Source organism: Dufourea novaeangliae, unplaced genomic scaffold (genome assembly GCF_001272555.1).
Source record: "Dufourea novaeangliae isolate 0120121106 unplaced genomic scaffold, ASM127255v1 scaffold14, whole genome shotgun sequence".
NCBI classification, from domain to species: Eukaryota; Metazoa; Arthropoda; class Insecta; order Hymenoptera; family Halictidae; genus Dufourea; species Dufourea novaeangliae.
This window is the reverse complement of record NW_015373890.1, coordinates 2355477-2380582: the sequence shown is the minus strand read 5'-3', so window position 1 is coordinate 2380582 and position 25106 is coordinate 2355477. Positions and strand designations below refer to the sequence as shown.

The following is a 25106-nucleotide window of genomic DNA, read 5'->3' as shown; positions in this document are numbered from 1 at the left end:
CATTTTTTTATTCGAGACTTTGTTTTCGAGAAAATTGACTTTGAAGATTCATCTGAAACGCGTGTATTCGGTCGTGATAGTAAGTAGAAACGGAATGGAATGAGCAGACGCGCTAGCCAAGTCCTATTCAATTGGACGCGTACGGAGCAGATTTTCAAATTCGATTATCTCGAAAATGAAGTCTTAAATGGAAAAATATTATCCTTTCTTTTCGACTTATTTTTGCATGCAGAATCACTAAGCGATTGATTTTAAACTTATGAATATCATAAGTGATTCTAGAATTTTTAGTGGCAGTGTATCTCCATGTAAATTGAATTACCGGTTGCTTTCATCCCCGTAACATGAATATGGATGGCTATACAAAAAAAAATACGTGTCGAATATACTCCGGTTGTCTACCTGCCTGTCAAATTTGATGAAATTTCGCCCATGTCAGTTGGGCGACATCTCTTGTGAGTTAGAACATACCTTCGTCACTGAATTGGTTTTGTTATTTTATTACGTGTTTCAATCGAGGAACACTTTGCACTTTCTGAGTTCAACTTTAGGTCCGAATATACCATAAATGCCATTTCAATTAAAAATATGGAAACGGGGATTCTAACGTTGTTAAGTTTAATTTAATTTAATTGAACAAGAGTTTCCAATGTGAATGGAATCTAAACTAAAATGTGAATATCATCATTGACTTTAATGAAATATAACAAAAATTATAACAGTGAACAGTCTTAAGGATATGGCCATTAAGAATTAACACTAGAACTATCAAGCGAGTCAGAATGACTTATCAAGACACTCTTACAACGATGATTAAAATGTTATGACAATACATTTTCTCAGATCTTTTGCACCTTTTATTACGATATGAAAGTGAAGAAATTAGTCAATTTCTAAATTTTAAAACTTTCGAAAGTTTTTCACGTTTATCCACCGATCGAAGCAAATATGTGTTAATGTCGGTAGTTCTAGTGTTAAAAATGGTAACGTTTTATATTAGGGAATAATCATATTTAAGGATTTGGAATGACAAATAAACGATTATAATTATAAGAAACCGATAGATATTTTACACCTAATACTAGACTATGGATGTTTATGAAAATTCACAATTTACACCGTAGTTTATAAAAATGCAAATTAGAGGACATTTATTTTCTTTCTTAGATGTTTCATTATACGAATAATAACATATAAATGTTACTAAACATTTTTAAGCTATTTTCGCGAGTAATGTTCACCAGTTGCTGCTCGTTTTTATATAATTAACAAAGCATAGTGTTTGCTAAGTATATAAAAAAATTGAAAAACTTTGGATATCTGAAAAGTACCAGTTGATATTCACTTGATTCCAGTGTCGCGTCATCGGCGACTAACAATTTGCACATACATAACGCACCTGTGTCGACGTCGATCGTCATAGTGTTAAAGTTAATTTACTTTACTACGTTTTGTATGTTAACCCTTATGGTATATACTGGGTTACAGCAACCCAATCCGTTTAAAAGACCCCTGGGATTTGTGAACGGTAAAGGGTAGGAAGTTAGGCTTCTGGTGTTTTATCAAAAGATTTGTGACTAAATAACTTAGAGTGAGTCACACGAGTATTCATACCCTCGCAGTTCTTGAGTCCGAACAATAAGTTTTTAACAATATATATATTCTGTAATGCTTATCAATAGGGATGTGTAGCGCATTAACTAAGCTTTCAGACGATGTGTCGTCTATTGAAAAGTAATAATTCATAGTAATGTAAATTAAAACTCAGGGTAATATAATAATATAGTAATATATTATATAAATTTATAGTAATATAAATGAAACGTACAAAAGTATTTGTATTAGTACTAGTGGTATCCTTGTGGAGTCGAAATATTTGTAAATATTTATAAATTTTTTAAATTATACGAATTTGAGTACTTTTATGACATTACATTTTCGATGATTCGCTTAAGTTCCCATTTACGTATATTACTATTTTCAATTAATGATACATCATTCGAAAGTTTATTTATTGCACAATATATCCTTATTGATAAACGTTTGAGAATGTACATTGTTAAAGAATATTAATCATTCAAATTCGAGAATTGTGAGGCTACGAATATTTCTGTGACTCACTGTACATACTTTTTCCCTATTGCCTTACGAATCGATTAAGAAAAAAACCTTAAAACCAGTGCATTACATCCTGAGATACAGGCAAAAGAATATTTTGGGTACCGCTAACCCACGTGTAGTCCAATCGGTGGGAGAATAATAATGTGGTCTCGGAGGGTTAAGAAACGTTATAAATACATAAATAAACTTAACCCATCCACTGCCCTAATATAACAATACAACCCAATATTCCCCAATGACTACACAATATCCAATCAATTCTCTCCTTTCTGTTACAGCAGAGTACGACTAAAGAAGAATACGAAGAAGACTGTTCATAAATGAAGCTAGAGGCTTAGAAGCAACGTCAAGGAATTGATCGATACCTAACTATATCCTCTAAACTACTCTATCCAAAGAAGATCCTCTTGGGAACTGCCAGACTGTCCGTCACAGAAACTACCAAAGCTCTTGCTCCAAAAAAAAAAAAAAAATACTCACTGTTAGTTCTCGCTAGATCATCGAAGTTTGCTAGTGTTCGATGAGTGGACTTCGCCGATGCTTCCCTCAACCGTAGTCGCTCTTGTGGACCGAAGCTCGTCGTGCATCGTGGGAAGGACGGTTGCGGTAGCTTCAGGGCCCGAGTACTTCCGAGCAACGCGGATGCTCGTTGCCGGCAACGCACGCGACCGAGAATGGAACTGATCGTCAGTCCGCAGCCAAACAGCGCGCTACCGCCGAGTTTCTACGAGTTCATGGTGAACCGTTTAATAATCGTTGCTTGGAACGCTAAGCCTCACCAGTCAAACGGGTTGTTTAGGACGTGGACGAAGACCGGGGAGACGAACAGCAAAGGGAGACAGTTTCGAATAACCCAGACAGAAAGGCTAGAAGAGAATCGAAGACAGAGTAACGAAGTGAACGCGAGAAAGTGCGTCAAGAAAGAAGAAGAAGAAGGTTCTTCGGAGCGAAACGTAGCAACGAATGGGTATAAAGAACTGTTGATCGAGATTCCTACAGAGGAAGTGGTAGCAGAAGATTCGAAGACGGCAAAGATCGAGGAGAAGCCAGAAGATAAGAAGGAAGCAAACGTGAAAAAGTGCACCGAGGTGAAGGAGGAAGAAGAAGGTTATTCGATAAAAAAGGTAGCAGAAGATTGGTCTAAAGGACTACTGATCAAGATTCCTAAGGGGGAAGCAATCGCAGAAGCTTCGAAGGCTAAAATCGCAGAATCGTTGAAGGTTAAAATCGAGGCAGCACACTGTGAAGAGACAAGCAAAGAATCCACGGGAAGAGCAGAGGAAAAGGGTCGTCCCTTAGCAGGAGGGCTCCACAGATGCGGGGCCCGGAGGGGCCAGTCCGCGGCGGCGTGACGCGATGCGGACGTCCTCCTCCTCGTCTCCGAGGAAGAGGAAGAGGAAATACCTCTCGCCTCTCGATCTTGCCGAAAGTCTGTCTCCCCTGGGCAATTGTTTCGGCGGATTCTCTATCCTTCAGGATGACTGGCGTGTCAGCCCTAACAGACACCTATCAAAGCACCGGAGAATATGTTCTCTGCAGAAAGGATCTGTTCGCCAGAAACGCGACAGTGGGCCTGTCGAAGCTGATTTCTCGTGGTACGATGACGAAGAAGGATCGCGTGATCGTGGTGACGGGAGCTACGCGGGGAAAGTGGACGTTGCATGCCTGGAAAGTGGGATGTCAAGGTGCGCTGGAGGAAAATGGGGACAGGAAAGAGCTGTTGAACGTAGGGAGAACAGCTCGTGGAAGTGTCTGGCGACGTTTATCGTGTTCCTCGGAATTCTGTGCGGACATTGGTGTACAGGTGCAGCGGAGGCTCTCGCTGGCAGCCAGAAGTACAGCACTAGGACGGTCAGAACCAGATACGGGACACTACGGGGCGTCGAAGCCAGGTCCTCGACGTCCGTCGAGACGTACTACGGTGTCCCGTACGCGACACCGCCAGTCGGAGCGTTGCGATACATGCCGCCGGTCACACCGACCCCGTGGCGAGGCACAAAACTGGCGGACACCATGCCACCTGCATGCCCCCAGAAACCACCCGACCCGGACGCCAGTCTGCCGAAGACTAGACGCGCCTACCTGGAGAGGCTAGCCCCGATGCTGGCCAACCAGAGCGAAGACTGCCTGTATTTGAACCTGTACGTGCCCAAACACCCTCACGGTGAGTTATTCTGATCTTTCCTATACCTTATCCAATGAGTCAAGTCAGTGACTATCGAGAAAGGAAGGCGATGACCATATAGATGGGACAGAGGCAGCTGGTTACCAATAGCTGGGCTCAGTACGCGAACGTTTTGGTTGTTTCTATTGACTCGTCTCGGTAGATGGATTGTTGGCCCCTTTTTTTCGTGGTGTTTGGTGTTCGGGGGTGTGTTTCGTATTTATGTATTGTTCGTATGTTGATTTTGTACTGTTTTTGATTTTTGGAAATTTTTGAGTTCTTAGGTATGATGGAAAACGTTTTAGGATTATAGAATTTTTTGCAGTAAGTTACGATAATAACAGTAACATAAAATGAGTGATATAATATTGGAGATATGGAATGTGTAGACTGTGCGGATTTATGCATTTTCTGAACTGGAACATACAGTAAAATAACGATTTTAGTGGATTTTAGTACTATTTATGTAGTGTTATTCACCCGTTAATGGCTAGACCCGTAAATCGTTTTTTCAAAATTATGAGACTAATACATGTGCTCTATCTTGTTATTTTGAAGTGAAAAATATCGATTTTAAACCGATCTATTTTTTAATATTTCTTCACATCAATTTTAAAATGAATATTGCACGGTTAACAACACTGAGTGTTGGGAGGTTAACGTAATAAAATCTTTAGAACGCGAAATAATGTTCTCACCAATTTTGTATGTTGAATGTTAGTAGCAGAAATACTACATTTTCATAAACTTATGCAGTTTAGTAATGTGATTTGTTCTTTCATGCTTGTTTAAACATGATTGGTAAATACAATACATATTAATGATGATATGAATAGATTAATATATTTCACGAATAATTTTATTTCATACAAAGGCAAATTATTTGGATGCGTTAAATTCTCCTGTTTTGAATAGAGGTATTTCACCTCACAGTATAAATGTTATTAATCGAAATAAAGGCCAATAGAATCTCCACGTTTTGCCAACGGGGGATATAAATCGGTTTTCATTCAAATTAAACATTAAAATAGAAGCGGGTAATCTAGGGAATTCTAAATATGAAATTTAAAGTTACATTGCAGAATTGGATATTGTAACGAGCAAATTGTACGAAAATATATGCAGTTAAGGTGCCTGTACAGAAAATGATTTGCAAAGTTCTATTAAATGATATTTGTTTCATTGACAGAAGAAGGAAAACAGTATTCTTTCTAGAGTCTAAATAATAAAGTGATCCAGAATGAAATCATTTGTTCCGTAAAATGAATTAATGTGAAATAACTGGAAAATTACTGTAGATTTAATTAAATAATAAACAAAATATTCTTAGTCGAACGGAACATGTAATTAATAGTTTTTATATTTGTCATGTCTTATGATGGTTTCCTTCAACGAGCATGAAACGTGAGAATTAAAGTACAAAGTATCACAGTATGTAAAAACATTTTAGCATCCTCTTGTTGTATAATGTAGTCATTCTTCAGAAACTACGGAAATAATCCTTGTTAGAAAGTCTATTGTTCACTCGTCACAATTATTCGCTTGAAATCTCGTGCAACCCAGGATTTAATGGAGAAACATTTCCTTATCGGCCATGAACTTGCACGTTAAATGGCGGATACACAACGGTTTGAACAACTTAGCACGGCAACGAAACTGCTACTTTGCACGCGAAACGTGAGGTGGAGTTTTATGAATAACAAATTGTTCTATAGCAAACAGATCGGCGTCACGATACCTTTCGTCGCTTTTGTCGTATGACTGTGTGTCGTTTAACCAGTTATGCAACTAATACTTTATTCGTAATGTTTATTTAATCAATAAGAAAAAGTATGATGCGTCTTATTTGGCAGTGAATGATAACAATATGCCACTTTCAATAACGTAAGAATTATGTAGTCACTAAATGTAGGAATTCATAAATATATCGATTAAATGTGTAAGATTGGGAATAATAATTTCCATTATTCATATTTCTCATAATATAATATTAGATGAGTGGAAAACAAGTGGTCGATCACCATTAATGTTTCCAGTGATAGATCAGAATGTTGTTCACTACAGTTAATTTTGTTTCTTCGAACTCTTATCTTGACTGCATTCTAAGAAGAAGTAAATATACTCGATATATTCTCCAATTATTTTTGACATCCTCGTCTTATTAAACGGTCATAGATTTCCCATGAAACAAATATAAATGAAGAACAGTTCATATTGTAGGTACAATACTTATCAGACCCAGAATAACCCTGTTCTACGTGTCTGGCCAGGAATAAAGCTATTCTACTTACCTGACTTAAGATTGTCCCCATTCTACTTGTCTGAAGAAGAATGCCCTATTCTACTTACTGGAGCAAAGATGGATCCTGTTCTGCCTGTCTAACAAGCTATGACGCTGCTCAACTTGTTTAACGAGCAACGATCGTACCCTACACGTTGAACAATCATTGACCTTATTTTACGTGGGTGATCGAAGATTGTGATCGTGATAAAAATTGGCCCTATTCTGCTTTTCTGTCGATGAAGGGCCCATATTCTATTTATCTGTAGAGAAATGGCCTTATTATACTTATTGGATCGAATATAATCCTTCTCTACTTGTCGGACTAAATCTTGACCCTAGTCTACTTGTCTGACCAGATATGGACCCTAGTCTACTTATATGAGCAGATTTGTCCCTAGTCTACTTGTCTGACCAGATATTGACCCTAATCTGCTTCTGTGGCCGGCAATTGACCCTATTCTACTTGCCTGACCAGATGTTGACCCCAATCTACTTATCTCAACAGATATGGTCTCTATTCTCCTATTCTAACTATACGTATACAGTCACTATTCGGTTTGTGAAATTAGATACGGTTCCTATTCTGTTTGGCTGATTATTCGTGGACAATGTGATGTTTGTCTGACCGAAGACGAACCTTATGCTACTTATCTATCCACGGATGGCATACAGGGTGTCCCAGTATTGTTGGTATAATCGGAAGGGGGTGATTTTACATGAGAAAATAAGTCGAAAATTTAGAATAAAATTTTAGCATCCGAGGTTTAGTTTTCGAGAAAATCGAATTTGAAGATTCATCTGTAACGCGTATATTCATGATCGTAAGCAGAAATGGAATGCAGTAAACAGACGAGTCAAGTCTGATTCAATTGTATGCGTATTCAGTAGATTTACAAAGTTGATTTTCTTCAGAACAAAGTCTGAAATGAAATAATTTTATTCCATATTTTCGGCTTATTTTCTCATGTAGAATTACCCCCAGTAATACTGGGTTTTATCATTAATACTGGGACATCCGGTATATTGGACACGTTCGTCTATATACGGTCATTATTCTACTCGTTCCACTTATTCTACTTGCTTTCTTTCGTTTGGCTATGAACAGGCACACTTGTCTTCGCTGTTTTTCTGTTGTATATTATAATAGCCAATCACCAAACATCAACGGCCTTGTCTGAAAATATTCCAATTCGCAAATACAACACGGTTAGTATCGGAACGCAGCAATATTCCGCTTGTTTCGTATCGATTACGTAAGTTCTCCCAACATAGTTGTCGACTTGAGTTTCGCAATTTCAACGATACGAATCGAAAATAAAAAAACGGTTTTCCGGTTCTGTCGCGTTGGATTCGCGAAATCGAATCACTCGACGTTAAATTTGACACGGAGATTAGAGGAGAATGGGAAACGCGATGACGGGAATTGCTTTTGCAAAACACAGGGCAATTTGTGCCTCTGTTTGCTTCGTGCGTTTACGAACTGCTTGATTCATCGCGTGGTAGATTGTTTTCAAACGTTTGGGAAATAATTCCAGTAAACAATTTTTAAATATTTCCAGTTTTAGCACGAATATACTATCGTTTGGCAGATTAGAGTTCTGTGAAGTTCGAAATTAGGATGTCAATTTTGGGATAACTCGTAACTGGCATTATTTCGAAGTTAAGGAAACTTAAATTGTTCATTTTGTAGTTTGTTATTATACAGTTCATAGTCAGCAGTGATCCTATATTAGTATTGTACTCTTTTTGAGTATCATATACTTGTAGAGAAAAAAAAAACTACTGTAACGTTGTCCACTTAAAATTAATAACTCATAAATATATCCTTACGTACCATTGTTGTATCTGCTTTATTCATTTTTTTCTTTTATAGTAAACGTCTGCATTAATTTATTTACAAATTACTTCCACATACTGTCGTTGTATTCCCAAATATTTGTGAACAAGACGGACAATGTGCTATTTATTGCATTTAGATGCAACAACGTATGATTTGTTGAAATTGAAATTCTGATTACATGTGACAGTAATTCTTTGTATATTCCTACCAATTCATCCCATTCTTCTGTATCATCCAAAGCCCAAAGTTAATAAAACTAATAGAATTTATTAACACCGTTAATTACAACCATTGATTAACACAGTTAATAAAAATTAAATAACAAAGTTAATAAAAATTGACTGACACAGTTAATAAAAATTAAATAACAAGTTTACTAAAAATTGACTGACAGTTAATAAAAATTAAATAACAAATTTACTAAAAATTAACAAACAAAGTTAATAACAATGTAAGTAACGAAGTTACTAAAATTTCTTGATGGCTATAATATTCTGAAAATTTCTAATTTCCAAGAAGAAATAAACACGACCGTGCCCGTGCTCTAAAGCAAAATTGAAACTTTCCAGAAATACGTCTCCAATTTCGTTGCACGTGCCGAAAACAATCCCATTCGTTCCTGAAATATTCTCTGCTCCACTGCATTTTCGAACTTTCTAATTTCCCCGAAGAAACACACATACTTTTGCGTCCTCGACGCGCACTGCAAGATTGCAAATTTCCGTAAATGCAGCTTCAGTTCCGCAAGCGAGCTTCCTCCGGAAACAGCCGAAATTCGCAAATGAGACTGTCCTGCGCCAGCGTCCACGTCCGTCCTTGGGTTTTATTACGTCATTCCATAAATAATACGATGTTTTTCGGTACGTATGTTAGCGAGAATGAAGAAATTTCTTTATTAATGATTAATGTGTAATATTTTCCCAATCTTTGTGGCAATTAGTTCATAGTTTTTCATCTTCAAAATTTTCCAGTTCTGTTGGAATTCTTCAATAATTACTGACAATTTTTGTTCAACAATAACGTATAAAGTGTCTTCATGTATGTAGTTTTTCAAATGTTTCGACATGTTTCATCTTCAAGGTGCCCTATATATGCTATATAACATTTTCACCTTCATTTGCAAGAATTTATAAAAAATATTAAAAAGTTCGTATTTTTATCATAACTGATATCTGTACTTTTTGTTAGATAGAATCCTGAAAATATCACGGAATACTGAATGAATCACACAGACACCGTCGTGTGAGGGTTAAAAAATAAGGAAATGATAGTATGATAAAGAATACAATTTTTATCTTCATTGGACAAAATCAACTTTGAAAGTTCATAAAATTTCAACTCTTAGAAAAGCCATACAACTTCTGCGATGACCAAACACACTATTATGCACGGGAATCGAGTTACTATTAATATAGTTCGCCGGCCGGCGAACTTCACTGGGTTATTTTGCGTAACATTACGGAGAAATCGATGCTGGCGGGAGTATGTTTAATCGGATCACGCGCGGCCATGTCAATGATATCACGGAGGTAAGCAAATTTTTCAATCAGTCGTGGCGGTCGTGTACGAGCCACCGAATTTTCTGCACGGTCGACGAAAAATCCGCGGCTGTTGAACGACGATCGAGTGTGCTTTCGGCACGAGGCGTTGCCCGCGACGTCGATCGCAGTGTTGGCAATACCGTGTTCCGTCCACAAACTCCTATATTCTATACTAGACTGTTCACTCCCCAAATTTCGCTTGTATAGAATACTTTTAAAAAGTATGTACTAAAGTAGGAGACACCAGGAACAAACGTAACAATAATTATTTTTGAGTCTGTAACTTTTGAATATAGTAGAATTTTTCAAACTTTAAAACTTAGAATATCATATACCAGTTTTTTAAATAAGATTTTCTATAAAATCACTTATATTTTAATTTTGTCCCTACATCTAGAGATGATTGTAACACCTTATCTAAATTAAAAAAACAATTAATAGGTAAGATCGTGAGAGTGGCAGACTCGTGCTCTGATTGGTCCGGGTTTTTCGTTAATATCTCGTTAACGAAGCCTCGGAGAACTTGTCCGTTAAGGAAAAAATTGTTTCAAATCACCTCGGGAATTACCTCGTTCAAGGACATACACCTATTTTGGGACATTCTGTATACGTGACATTTCACTCAACCATCTCACCGACTCAATCGACAATTGGCTCACCGACAGTCAAAAATCTCCCACGAACGTGTTCCTTGTCCATTATATCCCCACGGATCCCCTCCTATAAACCTCAATTCTGTTCAGTAAACCGATACGAGGAGGGTCTCCGATCAATGGATGGGGGGCCTAGATAAAACGGTCCTGCTCGTCGTCAGACGACAAAAAAAAAAAAAAAAAAAAAAAAAGAAGAAAGAAGGTGAGTCGGTCGTCGTCGAGTAACGGTGGTGCGTTTCGCGGTAAGGTCTCGCTGGGGGGTAGCGATTGCCGAGCTCTTGAATCCTCGCTGTCTCGCCGTCGGTCTCTCCTTTCTTTCTTGCTCCCGATTCTTTTCTCATTTTTTGTTTTCGTCTCGATTCCCTCGTATTTGGAGGACGGTGAACGGGGGGAGGATCGAGGAAATGAAAGAAAGCGGAAGAAAGGAGAGAATCCACGCCGACGACAAAAGAACGCATCGATCGGTCCTGTCGCGACGTTTCTTCTGATTGCGAGCCAAGTGAAACAGGGAGACGACGTGAAAATCTGGAAATCTGGAGTCTGCTACCGGGTGTCACGTAAATAATGGTCCTTGGCATTCCATTTGAACTTGAATTACCAAGGAATTTCGTATAGTGTAAATAAAACTTTCTTCGTAAAATATAGAATAGCTTTAGAAGGAAGTCGATTGAGAAGTGATATGCGTATTGTCTCACTATTCTAGTTCTATACTACTTACAGTTATATACTCGGAATAAGTGCGTCTGAATCGTAGGAAATATTTGGATAATTCTGAAAAAAAAGCGCACAAAGATTGATGCTCCTACTGATTCGTATTTAATTACGTACTCGGAACTGGACATCGAAACAGATGAAAAATGAAAATTTAATATGGGAAACAGGTAAAATCAATTTTGCATTAATACCGATACTATTTATTAAATAATGATAAAAATTTGCTTTGAATCTACTGTTACTAAAAAATGACCTCAGTTTCTTGCAGTACTTACGGAACACTTATGCTACGTAAGTTTATAAACGTTTATATATGTTTATAAACATTGACAACAACAAGGTATTATATATTTGCCACGATAATTTAAAATAAATTGTAAGTTAGAAAAAGATTATGTCGATGGAAAGCTAATGATATCGTCCTACTATTATCGGTATTAATTACAAGTAGAAATGTACAGCAATAACCAGACACTTTAGTCCCATTTAAAGGTACACTGTGCTGGATGAACGTTTTAAACGAATGTTTCGTTAAAACGAATCTACAGTCGAAAAAATTCCATTCTACATTGTATTCTATAGCTTGAATACATATTCGAAAAAATTCTCTTCTACATTCCATTCTACATCCTCAATATTTTCGCCCGTTGAATTACATTTCGCCGTGTCGAACCACAAATTTTTTTCCCAAGCTTTATACAAACAATTTTTCTCGACACTTGTAATTGAACACGAATATTTCTAACCCGACAAATCTCTCAGTGATTTACATTTGACTAGCCGGAGGCGGTGTGTACGGTTCATAAATCTCGATTTTATTACTATTTGAAAATCGAAATAGCACATTGTTCGCGCGAAATGAAATTGGCCGCGATCCAATATTCGACTCTCCACGGGGAAAAGACGAAGAAGAGGAGGGTAGGCGCAAGAACGAAAATAATGCATATTTCATGGCCGTTCGCAAAATCAAAATAACGTATTATCGGAACCCATTGAAGAATGGTTCGATGGCGCTGAGGGCTGGTCTGGAAAATTTATTTTATTCGTCGAACGCGTGAGTGAATTCACCGTTTGCACCATTCGAAGTGATTTAGAAGTTCCAATAATGCTGAGATTTCAACAATTCATATTGCCGTGAATGTTTTTTGGTTTCGACGAATGGTACACGTCGCCGAGCGTTGAAATGGAATGTAAAATATTTATTACGTACGCTGAAATTACTTTTATACATACTTTATTCTTTATTTTTTATTAGCTGTGTGTAGGAGTAATGGTCGTAGTATTCAAGATGGTATAATAAATGTTGTGTTATTTTATAATTTGCTGATGAATCGGTTATGACTTTTAGTTTGTCTTTCTAATAGTAAATAAATATCTACTCTATATTTGGAGAAAGATATTTTTTTGTAATAAAATATAAATATTTCTTCTATATTCGGAAAAAATATTTTGTTTCTTAATAATTTTTTTACGCCTATCTGTTAGAGGATTTTAAGACGAATTCGGTAAGTATCATAACATAACATGTGTTACTTTTTTAAAAAAGTTTTTTTTTTTTTAAAGATTAAAGAAATATTCGAACTGTAATATTACAAAGAGTATCGTATGCTACGCCATTGTACGCGTTCCGATGTTGAGCTCTCGCCTACTGTTTGTAAAAATTTCGTTTTGTACATTGGAACACATCTAATGATATCTAATGATCACGATTTGTGGTTCACCGTTTATATGTCTATGATATTTCTATGCCTATGGTTATACTGTATTACGAAGCGATTCGCAGTTACCGCGGTAACGATCTGAAGAGGGAGCGCACGCGCAAGGGCATTAATCGACACGGTCGAACGCATTACCGCTAATGTCACGGATTACGTAATTTCCCATGTCGCTGCGGGTATCCGTTAATCGGTTCGGCGGACGAGATATTCAATATTTCATGAAAATCATTGTCACGCGTAATGTGCTGTGCCACACGAGGTTTCCGGCGGGACCACCGCATGGCGTCTACGTTGCACGGTCGACGCACACGTCGAGGCCGTTTCCGGATCACCCGACGTGATCTTTCGACGTCGACGAAACGATTATTCCCGTGATTCTACAAATGTGCGTGCGTGTCACTGTAGAGTTCGCAAAATGGAACAACGACGGAAATAAAGAATGCTGTTCGATCTCGGACTCGAACGATCCCCTGAATGGGGTACTGTGTGTTCTTATTGTATGTCATGATCATCTTCATTAGTTTACGAATTATGATTTTTTTACGGTTAGAATCGTCATTTGGGCCACTGTGCGCCGGCTGCGAGTGTGCTGAGAACAAATCATTTAAAAGATTGCAATAATATTATTCAAAGTTATACACACGTGGAGAATAAGCGAGGAAAACTGCAGGGTTAAGCGGCGTGGTTCAATTATTTCTGGCGAATTTATGAAACCGATGAAAATCATGCTCGCCACGGGCGCGGCGATAAGACGTTTTGCCCAATGAAATATCAGCACGGCGATATACGCGGGCACGATAAAACGTTTCAAACGGAACGATCATAAATACGCGAAGTTGGACACGATGAGCAGCTCACTTTACGTAAAAGCGTCGATAAAAGTTACTGCGATTGCCGGAGTGTGTCTCAGGAATATTTTTATAATCCTATTTCCTGTCGACCGCGTTACACCGACCAACCGAACACGACGATGCAAATTCGTAAATTCCCGCTCGAACTTGCGGCTACTTTCGAACGACAGACGACGACCATAACCGTATATCGCAACGGTATACCTTTATGCACCGTGATGCATCACGCGTGATACAGCTATCTCTGACCTTTTCATTCTCCTACGGCCCCCTGTTACCAGAATTCTCGTCTAGATGAACGCAACTACCTCTTGCCCACACCGATAAAAGTTTGTGGAAACGCGAGCGCAATAATAGTGGAGATAAACTGCACGAAAATAATCGTGATAATGTTAATAAATAACGCGAGTGTTCACGGTATGGGCGGAATGTGCTTGAGAATGGTCGCCCGTTATGGTTGGTGCTTCTTCGATGCAAATACTATTGCAAAACGTTTAGAAGTTTGAAACGTTATGGCGGTGTGACGCAACGGCGCCTGTACAGAAAATTTAAATCGTAAAGTTATGTATCTTTGGACGATGAATTCAATTCCTTAAATGATTGTTAGAATAGTCTACTTATTTAAGATGTATATTCAAAATTGACGGAATTGTTCCTTCTAAGACTCTGCATTATAATAACCGAGCTAGGTATAATTATTAGACACCGGATGCAAACATAGAATTTTATAGGCTAATTCAGAGGAACGGGAATGAAACAAAAATTGATTTACTTTATTTAATATTCTATCAGCTCTCAATCAATACAAAAAACTGCTTAAATTTTATCAAATTCTCAAATATACTGAATTCTGCACAATCGTCTATGTATAAAATTCACAGTTAAATGATTATACACTTCTTCTCTATTTTCAATTATTTTGTCTCACTCTCTTTTTTACACCGCATAATAACAACACAATTATATCTATTTATATTATTCACAATACCGATCAGACATGTACGAAAAACTTCACACTATTATTTTCATTTTTTCAGCTACAAAGAGTACCGAATATTCAGGTAACTTTCAAAATTTCTGTATATTATTTGAAACGAAACGGTTCCTCTGTACCTCGTTGCATATTCAACGATAATTTTCCTTTACTTCCGCCGTTATCTCTCGACCCGGTATTTCCAGCACATATCGCCGGGAAATCTGGCATGAAAGCGGGACCAATTACACGATCCGAGATAACAACAGGGGAGGAGGGTTGGGGCGAACATTTCGGTGATTCGCAGCAACACGTAACGCCCCACGTTTGTAAAACTGCTGTAAGACCGTCGTAACAGGACAACAATCGTGACGATTATCCCCCCCCCCCCCCCCCGTAGTTCAGGACACAGGGCAAGTTAGTTTCGAAGTTTTGGTCATTGGAGGATTAAGTTTTCGCGCAATCCTGGTTATTATGCAGCCAGCGAACTGCGCTCCGCTTACCTTGGATACGGATATTTGTTGCTCCAGAACGGAATTAGTGCAATTAGTGCATACTGTCATGTGTAGCGTGTTTATATAGGGAGTTCCGCCTTTATCCGACAAAATATATGGAAAATGTTTATATTAAGCGTTTGCAGTTGTAGAATTTTTTTTATTATAAATAACTAGTAACTTCGAGATATTTGTTGCTCGAAAGCGAAATTACTGCAATCGGTACTGTTACGAGTCGCGTGTTTATATAGGAAGTGTTACTCTTTTTCCAACGAAATGTGGAAGCTTAACCTACTAACGGAAATATGAGGAAAGTGTCATATTGATTAGTATTATTATTTATTAGTATATTTATTGCTCGGGAATGAAATGACTGCGATCGGTACAACTAGGAATTGTGTGTCTATGGAGGGATTTCAATATTTTTTCTATGTAATCTAGAGCAGACATATGAAGAATATGGTATATCAACCCTTTGCAGTAAGACTTGTTGTTATTATAAATGGCTAAGAAGTGCAATATATCATTGCTGTGTCAGTTCTAAAACGTATAAGCGTTGCTTTCCTAATAAGTATGTGCAAGTGGTTACAATTTATATTTAATTCGTTAGTTTAATTTTTTATTGCAGTAAACAGATGCATTTTGCGATGATGTATGTAAGCGAGTAAGACTGTCCCGGGGATCGCATAGCTGTATAAATCTACATCTAACATGGCAAAACGTCAGAATCATAAGGTGATTACTAAGAATTGAATATTAAGTGTACCTACTTGGAAAACATATTGTAAAATATTCAATTTCTGTTCAGCAGTAACACTTCAATAATGAAATTCAATTTTAAGATTTAAAATCTTTTTAATATATGTACCCGTTAATAGAATTGGCCTTTTGTAATATGCATCTTTCATCTATCCACGTACTATAGATAAATTCTTTCTCGTCCATTACTGTTGGACACAATTCATTTATAAACTTCGCCAATCAGTTCCTGAATTTCCATTTTATTCGTGCCCCTTCCGATATCCCATTTCGCAGCGACGCGACCGTTAAGCGCGAATAGCTGGAATTGAAAGGGTTAATTCACTGTCATGATTCATGGAATCAGTCTGCCATGAACTGACTTCATATTCAAGACGCTCGGCAAGAGATAATGTTGGATCCTGAAGGTAGCCCGGAGAGTAAGACCACATAATAGATCGCATTCAGCGGGTTGCGGCGCGGTAAGCTGCAGCGACGGCATTAACAGCTCTCGCGATGCATTTGTCATTTTCTGCTAGAACAAATTTTCCCGTTTAATGGACGCCGAATCCATCTGTCTGGTCTGCTTGTATGAACAACCCAAGAAAGGAGGAAACGACTTGAGTCACTAGCGGTTTCTAATACGTTCCGTCGAAATAAAGACAGTACCAACATCTTGGGTATTGACTTAATTTCTAGGTATTTTCTTCACGAATAACTGCAAATAATATCATACATTGGAGAAAGTGATTGACGAAGTAATACTAATAAGGTCTTGATCATACCATAGAAAGCAGTATGAAACGAACTGAATAAAAAGTGAAGGGAAAAATATGAATCAAATACAAAACCAAAGTAATAGAGTAGATGGTCTAAATATGGGCTAGCACTCTTATTTCAGAACTCCTTGGCAAACCTGTTTAAAGATTTTTTAGACGTAACAGTTCAATGTATTAAAAACATGTTAGCTTTATTATCTAGAGTTATAATAAGCTTCTTCTTTTCCTGCCAGAGGATGAAGTACCTAACATGACTATACTTTTAATTATCGCATATTTAGACCCTAGCCTATATTTGGGCTACCTCTAAATGGTGTACAAGTGTGACCCAACCTAGTTATGTACATTTAAGCCTGGCCTAATAATAGTGAATTGGATTAATGATTCTAGAAAATTAGATATTTCAATCACTTCCAATTTCAGTGTTATGTATAATCGAGAGATGGCTTTCAATTTCATGATACGAATGTTACAGGCCATTCTTTTCCTATCTTCGGAATTATGTAGCTGTATTTTACAAACAAACGCAAACCAAATACTGCATCTGCTTAGTTAGTATGATTACAATTGATATCGATATTCAATCTCGGTTTCTGAAAAATAGTAAATCGCAATTTCTGCAAGTTATTCTATGAAAATCTATATTTCCATGAACATTTAGCGTCGACGACGTTTTAACGAAGTTCTTGTGTACCCTCGAAACATAATCACAAAAGTTTGGCCGTACGAGCTGCTAGATATCTCGTATTCACCAACCCAAACGTTCAGGTCGGATCACAAGATGTCTCCATCATTTTAATACGATAAACAGACACACAAAAAGTAGCTAATAACAGTAGAAGGTAACATCTACTTTCTATCAGCTGTCATGAATCATAAAATAAATTTTTGCCCTATCATTTATTTCATCCTAGTGTACAGTCTGAACGGTCATTGCCATAATTAGGCTACTTTGAACGCGATGGTCTCGCGTCTCTTCAATTTTCCCAAGTAACATTTTCAAATGAATTATTTTCGAAACTTCATTGTTGCACTTGGTACATTCACGACGAAGGTTCTGTGACGTACACGTCGCGTTATTTATACGCAAAGTACCCTCTCCCAGAGTGACAGCGCGATGGTTCCAAGCGTGGCCACGCGAACGGACAGTCCAGGTGTATTACACGTGAAAGGCCGCGCTATCGCTGAAAGTTGGCTGGGAAACGAGTAATTAAAAGTGATAACGCTTTGTACCCCGGGTAGTGCTCGAAATAATGCCTTTTTTATTACGAGGAATTAACCGGCGAGGACCAGAGTTGCGCATACGCTGAGCGTTAAAGCGGAGTCGCGGTGTGTTTGGGGCCTTTGTGCGCTTAACGCGACACGGGACAAAGCGTGGACGTCTAGAATTCGGCAAATTAACGGAGTCAACGTCGTGACATTACAGCGTCACCGGGCGAAATGAACCGCTAGGAACGCGACGAAAATATTTTGAGCATCGTCGATAGGGTGGAGTGGAATTGTGGAAAATTCATCGTAGTCACGGTAACTCGTTAACAGCGGGGGCTGGCGTTCATCGACCAAAAACGAATAGTGTTTTTGCACAGAAACTGGACGCTGCGTGTGGTTACGAATCTGAAGAGACGCGATCGATTAACGACATGTGGTCCTGGATTGATAAATAGATAAACCATTCGATTGAGAAATATTATGGTATACACTACCGTTCATAAATATTAGGACGCCTGCTGGTCTCATAAAATGTGATAGCAGATTATACAGGGTGAGTTAATGAGAACTATTATTTAAAATAACTCGTTACCTGTTTGGTTGTATCAGATAACGTTTTAATTATGTAGCATTTTAAGAGACGCATCGGGTGGATACAATTTGATTGTTTTATATCTTACTTTTTTTGAGATATCAAGGTGACCTTGAGTTTCTTTCTGGGTCAATACATATTTTTTTTCAATACGTGAATTTTACCCTCTAGACAACCATTTTGATAAAATTGATTTAAAGAACCAAAAACTAGAAAGCACAAACTATAAAGGTTTTTGTTTCATCAAGTTTGGATGAATAGTAACAAAGTTATGAGAGTCTGAAGATTGAGTAAATTTTGAAATAATTTTGGCCAGCTTTTCGGGTCAAATACCCCACTGTGCATTGTTTCTGTTAAAGAGTATAATTTCATAATAAATACATATTTTTATCTTCCAGAAGAGTTACCACTTTTGATTGTTCTTGACGTAAACAATTAGAAATGTATTTCAAATATGTATAAATATACCCTGAAACGTTGACTGTAAGAAGTGTTACAGTTACTTTGCAAAGAAAAGCTTCCAAAAGTCACATTGAAAACGGGCATTTACACTAGAGGACCGCTTTAACGTGTTACGTGACAGGTTAATGCACTTACAAAGCAGCGTGACACGCGGAAAAGCGTATTTAAGCGCGGGAAACGAATGTCCCCGCTTTTCTTGATTTCGTTTCTCTTGCTGTGCTCGTCCTTTTTCAGTTAACACTACGACGCAACGTGGAATTTTTAATTGAATTCCTTATCTTTTGAGCCGTTTCGCGAGAAAGAGCCGTAGCTAGAAAGGATAAGTATGCAAACCTCGTGTCCGGGCCATTTTCTTAAGCCAAGTTTCTCTTGCGTCCTCTCGCCAAGGAAGAACAAGGGATATTTCTCGTGTGTGCGCGCGCGCACGTTATTACCGGAGGCGAGAGCGGTCTGTTATTAAGTGCAAAGAACGTTTTCGTGAATATAAGGGGGGCACGAAGCTAATTAGTAGAGTTAGCGAGAAGCTTATTATTAAAACGTTGTGGAAAATTCTGTTTGGTTTGCTTTCAGCCTGCACCGAAGATAACAGAAATTGCTCGTACTTTGTAGAATTTTAAGAACGTAAGAGCGAAATGTTGTACTTTTAGACGTTTAACGATGAAACTGTGTATTTTGTAATTATGTAAATTTGGGACAAAATTATTGGTTGAGCGCTGTCTAATTTTAAGGTTGTGTGCGGCTCAGAAATAATGAAATTGTGATAATAATTAAAACCTATTTTTAGGCTCTCTACAAATTATGGTTTCTAATTATAATTTCGCACTTGTATGCGAATATCGACTATGTCATATATTTTGTTAATGTCCCAAAGATGCGTTGGAGCAGATCAAAATTACGATATTTAATATTTCAGTATTTGCGTATTTTTGCACCGTAATTCGAAGGATTGATATGATACTTTCTGATACTGAGAGAAGTATGTTATACAAATAATACATTTTTTATTATCTGCATACTTACGTGTATGTGTATATAGATCAATATTATCTCATATTGAAATCGTCTACATAAGACCCCCTAGTATAATCAATATTACTTTAAACTTTCTACAGTTAATTTTATTTTTAATTTTCTATGGCTTGGTAGTTTTAATAATTATATAATGTAAAAACTGTTCTATGAGTTAGTAACGTTTTACAAAATACGGTCACAAAATTAGGATATCCGTACTATATTCAATTAATTTTTTGTCATTTCGAGGCTTAGTAGGTTCCCGCATAATTTGGCTTAATTATGCTTACCGAAACAGCTGTATTCGGAAAACAGAACGGAGGACGAACAAGAAACCAAGCGCCGAGGAACGATTATTCCGTCAAATTAATCATTCATAGGAGATCTACGAGACACCCGTTACACAGGCTTAAATAAATCACAGACAGAACTCAACCGTCCGATAGACTATCAGACCCATGTTAAATACAATTCTCCGGTTAAATAAAAACCGTTGCGTTCCTGCACTTTTATTCGCGACAATCCTTGTCGAACGGATACCCATAATCCCGTGTATCTTCTCCGACTTTACTCAGCCGTAACACGGCTTATAAAACACGGAACAACGTCGGTGCTTCGACTTTATCGTTTCCAGAAGTTCCCATTACTTCTCCCGCGGACTCTGTGCTCATCACCGGAAAATTGTAAAATTTCAGCCGGCGTTAAATTTCTTTAATCGTCCCCCTCACCCCTCTGTTTTACTGCACCATAGAGAACGGTATAACGTAGTTACTTAGCTAAGGCTAATTTGTGTACAGAATTGTTTGAGTCTGTACTCGAGCGGAAAACACCGGCTGGATGTGTCTTTCGTAAATACAGCGTATCAAATGTACCGGCGTAAAATTCCTGTTTCACGAACGTCACGATAATTCCTTATGTCTCCCCTTTCTCGTTCCACGTTTCTATTTCTATATTTTGCTATTCCACCGCGCAAAAATTCGGGATCGTTGATGGTATTCATGACTAGACTTCATTTCTCTTGGAAAGTGCATCACGTCACTCCTTGAATATTTGTTAAGAATTACTTTTTAAAAATATTATTGTAAATATTATATGCTTGATGCAAAAATACAAATAGTAAGGTCTTACTCGAGCAAATTCTGGTTTTGACGTGAACGTTTCTTGTAAATGAAGGTACAGTGGACTCTAAGTATATTGCCACTGAGCAGATTGCCACGCGAGGCACTTCCCCTTCACACGTATTTTCACACGAATTCGCTCTTCCTACAACGTTGCGTACGCCGGCGCACCAGCACGATCCAGCTTTTTCGCAGGCGCTGAGGTCGAGGCAATGACGATAGAACTTAGCATGGAGGGGGTTCGGAACTCATTGCCACTTTACTCCCCTATTGCCTCGACCATGGCAATATAGTTAGAGTCCACTGTACCTAGTCTATTTTCGGTTGTTGATGACTACAATGAAAATTATAATACACGTATATAAAGTGGATAGATACTTCTTACAGCGAGTAACTGTATGCCAATCGATAAAATCATATATTTCACATGTAACGATCTCATATTTATGCGAGTGGTTTGAAACTTTTGGCTGGTAGAGTACTCCGTAGTAGATCCTCCCGTAACAATCAATCCGTGACAAGGCGTGCATATCTTCTTCCATGGTAGAATATATCGTTGACCATCAAAGGGAACGATGAAAAATAGGGGTGGAGACAGAGAGAACGAGGGGAATGAAAACGGGACGAGAGGTTCGGGCTTATCTGAAAAACCAGAGAAAATTGCTGGCTCCCTTCTTTGCATTTGTAACGCTAGAATTGAACGTCACTGATCGAGAACGACAGTGGGTCACGGACGCGAAAAGGAGGAGGAGCTGAATGAAGAGTGATAAGGCGAAGAAACGTGGAAGAGCAGCTCGGGAGACCTTGATGCTGGCCGTATATGTCCGCGTTGCTTCTTCAATTCCGTAGTGCATTGCAGTCGATTATTCGATTAACGAGAGAGAAGCTGCAAGCACCGCGGGAATGAGGCAGCCTCGCGGCGAATCAACGATCTCTGCAAGGAAGAACGATGGATGATAGGAGGAGCAAGGTTCTGGGGAAGATAGGAGAACGAAGAAAGATCTCGGAGACGACATAGAACTCGTATTGCCAAATAAAGAAGAATTACAATGGTGTAATATGTTTTTGCTGAATTTTCCGAGGTGACAGATACTGTCTGTTTCACAAGAGCGTTGGAACGATATCTGGAGAAACAATTGATATTTCTAAGAAATTCAAAAATAGGTTTATAGTACATCTAAAACACTACGACGCAATTACCTAATATAATGTGCAATCCCCTTAATTTTCAAGTATAGTCACTATGTTTTTACTCAAGTTTAAGAAGAGTAAAATTATAATGTTCTGAATTATTAACAATATTTATAAAGTTTATAAATTTCTTGAAAATCACCTTCAAAGTTGTCCTATCCTTTTTGGCCTATCAGTATGGCGTTACCCCGTAATATCACTAAAAACATTAATTCCACTAAATTATCAAGAAAAAAACCCACGAAATCTAGTCGAAAAATCCCTATTAATATTTGATCACGAAGAAATAGACCGATTCATCATTTCCGGCCGTAGAATGCACGTATCCGGGCGATTTTTTCATTTCTGAAGGCGTGTAATTTGATAAAATCGAGCAGACGTAGTAAGTATGTAGAAGAGGTCTGAGCTCGGTGGGATTAATTCTTCCTGAAAAGTTCTCCCGTTTCTCTCTCGTTCCTCTCTAGTTCTTCGTCTTCCTTCTCCTCCGTTCTCCGTTCCCTCTCGGAGATTCTTTTTTCCATAATACCGTGGAAGGTAATTAAGGAAGATCCTGGTGATGTACGTTTTCCGTGAGCGATCGGTCGGCTCCTTCGGGATATTTTTAAATTCGTGGAGGCACCCCCTTTGTCGCTAACGACTTCGAGATCTCCCGTTAAGATCTTGAGACTGCCAACTTTCCTGGGGCTCTGGTCAATCGAATTCTGCCCGTAGCTTCTGCCGAATTATTCATAACGACTGAATAAAAATTTTTCTTTATTTTTTAAATTTAAACTGTATCATCTAAGTCCATAAATACCGTCATGTTACAATATTTAGGTTAGGTTTTAACCTTCATCAGGATTATGAATATTCATGGAGAAGAGCCTAATAATAATTAATAACAAAATAATTAATTCTAAAACTTTTAAGTTTTGGGAGAAATTCTGGAATTAGTTTCAATTTTCGCCACCAAGTGGGCGCCACTAAATGTCCCATAAATTCCCAAATTTTTCCGGCACTTTTCTGAATCAAAGATGGCGGAAAAACCTGCACGTTTATTACCGATCCGATAATAAAGTCTTTGACAACCAGCGTGTTTGTCTTAATTTCCAAACACAAACTGTCTACAAAACTGTACATGTATACATATATCCTGACATGTATAAGGGGTGGCCAGCTGGTCCAGACATCGGGGCTAACGCAAAACACCGGATCACTCGTAAATTTCGTCCCAGATAGGATCTCCGGTTCGGCCGGGGATCCTTGATGGTGAGACAGGACGTGCCGCGAAGATAGAAGCGACTGGACTGCTCACCTATCCGGTCGGCCGTGATAGCACGGCGCGGCGTCGTGTCAAAATTCGCAACAGGTGAACGTCTCGTTTTGTCTCGCCTTGTCTGAGGGTGTGCTTATTGCAGCCGCTATTGTGGCGCGTTCGCGGACGATTGTGATTTCATGCATCGCGAACGTGCCAATGCGTCCAGCGGGAAAATATCTTGAAACCAGAGTAAAGCGCTGTAATAATTTAAGTCGCCAGGTCGCATATCGGCGACTCGTTTTGTGGCTTTTCTTCGACGAGTTTATAGGTCAGCATTGATGAGTCAAATTTATAAGGGGCTTGATGTCTTTTTTAGGCAAAAGAAATTAGGTTGTGGGTAATCGGATCAATTGTGACGTGTCAAATTTCGAGGATCTTTTGAGGCTTTCTTTAGGTGATGAATTTGGATATATGAAAATTTGATTATAATCAGAAGCTGTGAATATTTTAAGACTTGAATATTTGATAAGCAGAAGTTGAGAATATTTTAAGGTTTGAATACTTGAAAATTTGATAATTCAAAAGTTCAAAAATTTGGAAATTTAATTTTAAAAAGTTTATATGATTTAAAATTTCAAAAAATTGGAAATTTAAATATTTAAGAATTTGAGAAGTTAGCAATCTGATACTTTTAAATTTAAAATTCTTGCAATTTGAAAATTTATGTAGAATATTCGCGTGAAACATGAATGTGATGCGAAATGGATTTCGAGATGGGATAGAATGTGAAACGAAAATATTATTCCGGATCTCGCAAAATGTGAGAGGTTAGCGGTATTTTATTTCAGCGTCACGTTTACCTAGTGCTCGAAATGCATCGAGGTACATTCCCCGCGATTTGTATACACGGTCTGTGCAACGATATACTCGATACACCAGCATACACAGTGCTGAATAATAGCCTCCTTGCGCCATCCATTTATAAATTGGAAGAGGAGGACAATATTTGGTTGGTTGTGATCTGTTGCAGGAACGCAGACCTGTTATGTGCGTTATTTGCAATTACACCTGAGTGCTTGGCTTGCTTTTAAGTTAATTCGGGTTTGTACTCTCCAAATTAAAGTTGTTTGGTACACCTTCTCGTGAACGCTCATTAAGGACATAATACAAATCGGCTACAAGATAAAATATTTCTTCCGTATCACTAATTTTTATCAGACCTTTAATACAGTACATAAATTATTACACTGCATGTAACATATACGTTAACAACATAATCAGGATGAATTAATAATTAATAATAAATTTACTTTCTTACGCTAAAAAGTATCACATTAATTAATACTTTGCAAGTAGAGACATTTTCATATTTAGGGTTTCAGTGTTTCCGTTTTGTAAAGGTTACGTCTACACGTG

The 25106-nt window shown here is 38.0% G+C and overlaps 1 protein-coding gene across 1 annotated transcript in view; it reads left to right on the top strand.

Moving 5' to 3' along the window:
• The first annotated feature begins 3757 nt into the window (after window positions 1-3757).
• LOC107186713 (neuroligin-1-like) overlaps window positions 3758-25106 on the top strand; it is a 48715-nt gene continuing 27366 nt past the window's right edge. The window contains exon 1 of the mRNA XM_015574650.1: window positions 3758-4285. Coding sequence (XP_015430136.1) covers window positions 3799-4285 — 487 coding nt within the window. The 5' untranslated portion in view covers window positions 3758-3798. The remainder of the gene's footprint in view (window positions 4286-25106) is intronic.